The sequence below is a fragment of the Fukomys damarensis genome, unplaced genomic scaffold (genome assembly GCF_012274545.1).
Source record: "Fukomys damarensis isolate Sample0158 unplaced genomic scaffold, DMR_v1.0_HiC HiC_scaffold_11, whole genome shotgun sequence".
Lineage (NCBI taxonomy): Eukaryota > Metazoa > Chordata > Mammalia > Rodentia > Bathyergidae > Fukomys > Fukomys damarensis.
Genome location: NW_022900923.1, coordinates 3,925,777 through 3,933,125, shown reverse-complemented (window position 1 = coordinate 3,933,125; position 7,349 = coordinate 3,925,777). Strand labels below are relative to the sequence as shown.

Here is a 7,349-nt window from a genome sequence, read left to right as displayed (position 1 = left end):
ACGGCGCGCACGCCACGGCACGCACGCCACGCACGCCACGCACGGCCCGCCTCTTCTCCCTCACTGATCTGTCTCGGAGAAGGCGGTTCGCACCATTGGTGTAGCAGTTGACGTGGATTAAGGCCTTTGGCTGGACTCAGGAGAAGCCAGTGTTTTGTTCTCGTCACCTAGCAGGAGCACAGTGAGCTCCACGTTGTCATTAGCCATGGAGTGATGCGCGGGAGTAGCATTTGGGGAGGAAACCGCATGAGAGAAAAAGTAGGAACACGAAGATGACTTCTGGGAGAAGAGGCGCCCACACCGTTGTGAGAACTGTGCTGTCAAGGAACGGAATCCAGGGGTCTTGGTGACATTTAGAAGGAGAAAGCCATCCTCGTGGACTGGGGCCGTCCCGCAGCCATGGTTCCATTGAATTCTTCCGGGTACGTCAGAAATGTTTGGTTTAAATGTTCCTTTAACCACAGTGACCCCAGAAACTGAAGACAAATGGAAAATGCTTTCTGGATGTTGCAAATCCCAAACTTTAAGAAAATGGCTTAAATATATTTTCCCCACCCTCCGCAGGCAGCTGTTTCCTCTTACATAAGCATGTTTCACATAGCTCGGTTCCAAAGAGAGTGTCCTCACACCTCGGGCTTTCCTAGCTTCCTATGTATTGGCTGTTAGAAAGCAGGTTTCCCTAAAGAAGAGACACTGTGTTGGTTTCTGAAGTAAAAGTCATGGAGCAGCTATTTGAGAACAGGAGTGCTCTTTTGGAGATGTCTTAGGAAATACTGTAGCATCTTTCCTGTCTTATGAAAGAAAAAGAAAAATGCTGTGTCTTAGACCTTGGCTGTATTTTCTTGGCTTTCTCTAGCAAACCCACTCCACACTGACAAATACCACATCTCTCTTGACAGGCTAGTTCACAGATAACCATTCATTTGTAGCTGCGGACTGTTGTAACAGTCCTTATTTGTTACTTCATCTTGTGAACAAGAATTCGGTTTAGATCCGAGAAAGATGCTAACATGACAAGTCCACTCACTGCTCTTTGCAGATCTCTCCCTCTGAGAAAAGATTGTTGTAAAATTTTCAATGGATTCTGAAAGCACTGAAATATTTACTGTTGCCAAAACTCAAATGGGGAATATCCTGGGAAATAATTTGATTTTGAAGTTTTGGATGCATTTCATTGTTGATAATTTCAGTGCTTCTTAGCAAGTTTATCAGTGATTATTTTCATTTCTTCTGTTTGGAGGCTGCTTTTTTATATGGCCATTTCCTAGGTTATTGGTTTAACCTCATTTTCTTGGCAATGCTACTAGAGTCATTTCTGTTTGTTTTTTAATGAACTTTTTATTTTTTACCCATGCTGAGGATTGAACCTTGCAAGTGCTTTACCTCTGAGCTACATCTCCTGTCTCTTGTCACTTGCTCACTCTCTCTCTCCCTCCCTCCCTCCCCTTCTCTCTGTCTTTCTTTGTTTCTCTTATTTCTTTCAATACAGGGTCTCAGTAAGTTGCCCAGGTTGTCCTCAAACTTGCAATCCTTCTGACTTAGCCTCCCTAACACCTGGATTGCAGGTGTGTGCCCCCACATCTGGCTCTATAATGAACTTTTGTAGTTAAGCTTCTGGCTCAGAAAGTCTAATAGAAAGGTAGATGAATTATTCTGATTCTACTTTATAAGAAAAAAATAAATCACAGATGGAAGACATTTCTTTGCAAAGGATGGATGATTTGGTGACTAGACCCTCGGCGGTCTCTTGAGATTTTTCTCTTGGCATATCTTTCCACACCCAAATGTATCCCTTGGCATTTTGGAAAGCAGAAGAAGAAGTGCTCCTGAGCCCCAGACTTGTCTGGCACTTGTGGAGGTGCCCAGGTAGAACCAAAGTTTAGTTACAGCTGTTGCCTTATGTGCTGAAGCAGCAGGTCCCACCTTGAGAAATGTCTGTTAAATTTCACAGTCCTGTATTGTTGGCATCTGTCCCCCACCCCGTTTTATAGCTGAGACATTTTTAGTCATTTTTGAGTAATCATGTATATTTGAGTAGTAATTGAATTACTTGTTGGTAGCTCTGCATAACAATCAGCCTTAGGTAGTTAAAAATATTAACTAAAGTTCCTGGTCAGATCAGTGAACTGCCAGGGTCTTGCCTAGTAAACTTGTGAGGTCTCATCTAGTAAAATTATCTCCATGGAATGAGGTGACTAGGGCTCATTTATCTAGGAGAGAGATATATTTCAGAAGAATTCCTCTGTCAGAAAATATCACCTTAAGTAATGAAACTGCATGTAGTCCTGTCTAATTTCATTAATTCTTTGTCACAGGATTCAGATTCTAAAAAGTGGGTCTTGAGCCATACTGACTGCAAATCATTACATGCATGAACCAGTTTTTCTTTTCTTAGTTGCTGAGAATTTTCTATGAATAGAACCTCATTGTTGGGATGAAATGATAGTATCCACTGGTAGAATTGTTATAATCACTAGAGACAGATGCATTAATGTTTGTACAGAGGGGTTGGGTGGATTGAGACAAGAGCTAATTGGACATAAAATGTATTAAATGTTTTATTTTGGCATTTAAATCTGCTTAAGATACTGTAGCAAGGATGACTTTTTCTCTAGCTGTGGGCACTTTCACATTATACAAAACCTTTGCTTACTCAGAACAAATAGCTCTTCTGACAGGCTACGTTTACCTTGATCCACCTGATGGGGACTTTTTGAGGTTAGGTGAAGGGCTTTTCTAACCTGTAAGTCACAAAGGCCTATAGTTCTTAAATTTTGCCGTGCAAAACAATCACCTGTGGTGCTTATTATAAATACCAATTCTCAGGTACTTGTCTCTCGCCCCAATCTAGGTTATTATTCATTAGTTCTAGGGTGGACTTCAGGAACCTGCATTCTGGATGAAGGCCAGGTCATTTGGTCAGGTAATTCAGAAACACCTTGGAAACATTGTAGTTCTGTTTTGTTGCTTTATTCTTTCACAGTGTCATCACAGGGAAAAATGATCCCTAACACTCTTTGTCCATGTCACAGTCATCTAGTTATATGATAAATCATCCATGCAGAATTTTAATTCTAGACTTCTATTTAATGACTGATATGACCTGTTGTCCCCATTATTAATAGAGTGACTAAGTTCTTCTAAAAGGTATTGTTTCTAAGACTGTCTCAAATTTTCAGTGTTTCAGATCTTACAAAGCATTTCATATATACCCAGAATTTCATTGATCTGCGAAAGGTATATCCATACTATACTGCTGTTTCAATGATGTGTGTACGATTATAAATTGATTAAAAACTAAGGACTTCTTTCTGTGGCTTGAGTAGTCACCATTAGCATCTTTCTGCCTGCATTGTGTTTATGATCTTAACTCCTAAGGGATTGGATCGGCACCAAGGCTCCCTTTCCCCCAGCCTTGCTTACAAATAGAAAGGAAGGAAGAAAGGAAGGAAGGAAGGGAGGAAGGAAGGGAGGACACATCTTCATAGCAGACTGAAAGTAAGCTGGAAATATGTGCTTGAGAACTGGATGCTTGCAATTGCAAATGATGGTAGTTACCTTGCCTTGTTTCCACAAAGACTCCTTTGACTTGGGTGACCTTAGGCAAAGTAAGAGATCTGAATTCCGTGGACAGAACAGTCCCTCTCCTGTACCAGGACGTATCCTGGCCTGAAGAAGGTGCTGTTTCCCAGGAAAAGCACTGAAATCCCCCCAAGAAATGCATAGGGCCATAGTTTGTAGAAAAAGTATTCCTAATAAGCAACTCACTCTACAGTCTGTCTTTCTTTGGTTCTATTCCTCGGGACTTTTATTTATGATAACTTTCATCATCTCTTTTTAAAGGTCAGACATGAATGAGAAAACTTTGTTTGACTTGTTAATCTTGTGACAAACAATTTATACCAAATGTAGCTTCCTGTCTTTGCTGACTAGTTACTTGAGGGAATATTCTCCTATCAGACTGGAAAAAGCTCTAAAAATAAACAGCTTGGTGCTTATTGGTGGGAACATATGGGAGCAGATGTGAGCTTGGAGTAGCATATGGTGACAACATGATAGCAGCATGTGCTCATGAAGACTGGATGTCGGCCTTTGTCTTCCATGCCACACTGGTTGTGCATAGCCCTTTATGTGGATCAGAGGATGTCTTGGCACAATCCACATATGTATGGATATCTGCCACTGAGATCTTGTTAGTGAACTGTATGTTAGAAGTAGTAAGTTACAGGGTATGAGAAAGGCCATCATCCATTTTAAAATTGAGTGACCAGCAGCACAAATACAGCAAAAAATTGAGAGAAGAGTCTGGGAGGCCTTTGCCTTTTGGCAAAGAAGGCTTCAGTTCATGTCAGAAGATACACCCTGTGTAACTAGCAGGTGCAGAGATTCTGAATCCATGCAAGGAACTAGGATAGAAGTGTGCTCCCCTGACAGGCCCTGGAGGCAGGCAGCAGGCGGGCTTCTTCTCATCAGTCAGGCAGCTGAGATGATTACATGTCTCCAACCCTTTCGCTTTGTCAGCCTCTTAAATACAGCATCTCGTTTTAACTTTAACTCTCAGAGGTAACATCATCTCAGACACAGAGGCCTGGTAAACTCAGGGCTTGTGTGAAGATTTCTGAGAAATCAGTGACAGAACAGGGGTTTCCATCCGTGTCTGCTCTTGCAGAAATACCTTTGAACACTCAGCAGTGTTTCCCTTGACCATGAGATACTGTTTCGGTACATTTTCTTCTCTAAGAATAAGGTGGGTAATATCCAAATCTGGTTGCTGTTACTTTAAAGAAAATGAAACTGAGAGTTTCCGTATGTCATGACTCCCCAAAAGATATATTTAATGCATTTTAAAGAGCTCTAGCTTTTGAAACCATAATTAAGTAGCTCCAAACCAATATCCACTTGTATCTTTGACTCATTCAAGAAAGAGTTTTCACATGCGGGTGAAAAATGATGACAGGTGGTTTTAAGAACACTGAAATTTAGACCAGCCAAATCAAATCCAAGTTTTAATCATAACAGGTGGCTGTCTTTCATGAAAGTGGGTCAAGTCCTTTTTTCATCTTTAATGTAAGGTATTTGTACGATTTCAATAAACTGTACATTGGTATTTTTAATGCTGAAGTGTATAAAAGGGAAAATGAATTCAGGAATCTGATTGCGAGGGTGTCAGGAGACCCAGAATATCTTAGTGTCTCGTCGCTTGGCCCTGGGTACCAGGGACCTTGTGTTTTTTGGGGGGATGATAAGAACATTCAGTGAGACTCTCTTATACTTTGAATCTTTGTATAGTGCTGTGCTGGGTATCTCTTCAGTAAAGTAGCTAATTACTGTGCTTTTTAAAACTCCCAGCTGTCTGCCCAGTTGTTACAGCACCTTCTGGCTCAGTGGGCAGCTAGAGCGTCAGACAGTCCCAGGTGCTCTGTTGGTACTTTGGTGAGTACTTTGTCCACTTTATTCCTCATTTGACATGGTGATATCAAGTCCACCTTTAGTATCTGTGCCCAGTGGGCAACTTGTCAGAAGCAAAGTAGGATTCTGAAATGCAGCCCCTTAGCTAAACCGTTACAAATGTCCCTGAAATTTTCTAGGCATAGTTTCATGATGTTGTCATGAAACTTGCAAACTGATGAACAGCTTAGAAGTAATACTATGACTTGAGAGCCGTCTGTGAAAGAATGACTTGAAGCTGTGAGATGTGTGTTCCAGGGGTCATGGAAAGATTTGAAATAGTGATCTGGTTCCTGTTTTCTGGAGGGGTGAACAGGGGAGCCCTCCTATCGGTGGAATGTGTGTTCCTATCGCAAGTATATGGTAGTTGCTTAATTAGTGTTCCTTACACCAAACCAAGAGACATTCTCTTCTTTAAGACCCATGGGAGAATTATGCCCGTGCTGTTACTTGTGACCTTTACATCGACATGTCTGGATCGCACAGATTGTCATGGGTCAGGCCCTCAGCACCCTGGACCTGGGAGCTTTTCAGTCTCTCAAACCACATACACCTGACCTTCTGACCACGTGGGAGCTCTCAGTGCCGGTGCCGCATGTTAGGCTGAGAAGCAGCAAAGCCAGACAGCTCTCCCTCTTTCTGATTTGGAACAGGAGTCCTGCTAGAATTTGTTGAGAACCTGCTGTGTGCTGGACAGTGAGTCCACAGCAAAGCATAGAACCCGAGTGATCCTGCCACTCGAGGAACTCGGTGACTGAGTTATCAGGAAAGAATGAAAACAGGCTTGCTGTCATGTCGCTGTCCCACCACCTCCACCTGTGGCCCTGAGCAGTTGGGTTACATCGATCCTAGAGGAGGAATGGAGATCCTGGACAGGGACGAGGTTTTGTCCCCGCGGAAGCCTGGTTCCCTGGAAACCCCATTCTGCAGTTTACCAAGCCTGACCTTGCTTCTTAGGAATCAGTGTGGTTTATTTACAGTGACCTAAGCTGGGGTTTCCTTAAAACAAAACGGATCAAAACCTGATTCTGCTGAGATTATGCATTTATTTTATTACAGAAAGCCTCCAAGTCGCTTGAAGCTGCTATGTGAACGAAAAGAGTGAAAGGCTGAATCCATGCCTCTAGAGCTCCCTTTTGTGAGTCAGACAGATTGTATTTTGTTTTCAGGCTCTGTGTTTTTATTTGATTTCAGTGTTTAAACCAAGGACTTAAATGTGCACTTTTCCCCTCGTCACTGCCTGGCTGCTGGGAAAGGGACGGAAGAGGGAAGGAGAGAAGGCATTTGTTGAATTCCTGGGCCCCTGCTCCTTAAGTCTCATCCTCCGACCCTCCCTGTCTTGTCTGCTCAGGGAGGGCCAGGATGACCATCCCCGTTTTTCCAGAAGCTGTGGTTTGGAGCGGTAAATACCCCGTCCTTGGTCACAGCGTAGCGAGCAGCGGAGCCAGTGTCTCAGTTCAGGACTGGCCTGGGTCACAGAGACCCCTGACTGGCTCCCCACCCCTTTCTTTCCCGTTCATGTTCTGACCTAGTACTCTGGACCAGTTTCCTTTTCATCCCTTCCTGCCGTAGGAAGCGAGGTGGCCCAGACCGTTGCTGGCTCCCGTGATGGTATTTCTTCTCAGACACTCCTTCCCCACGGAGGCTGGTTTTGACCACTTCACCACCTCACAGCCAGTTTCTCTTTTTGGTATACACACTATCACCCCCTCCCATCCTCAGCAAATCTGAGAAAATCGGGTGTCTCTCCACCGTGTGGAAGGGGAGGTGGCCAGGCCCCCCCATGTGGCCTCCCATGCAGTGGGGTGCTCTCTGCTCTGCCCTGCAGCGGCCAGGCCTGAGGGAAAGCCCCGGGACTCTCACCTTCCATGTGCTGCTCCAGAGCTGTGGGGCTCTGCTTT

General features: G+C 43.7%; 1 protein-coding gene across 1 annotated transcript in view; it reads left to right on the top strand.

Moving 5' to 3' along the window:
• The window catches only part of Tgfb2 (transforming growth factor beta 2), a 75,056-nt gene that overhangs the window by 8,416 nt on the left and 59,291 nt on the right, over positions 1–7,349 (top strand). The window contains exon 2 of the mRNA XM_010642498.2: positions 6,560–6,586. Within this exon, the coding sequence (XP_010640800.2) occupies positions 6,560–6,586 (27 nt within the window). The remainder of the gene's footprint in view (positions 1–6,559; positions 6,587–7,349) is intronic.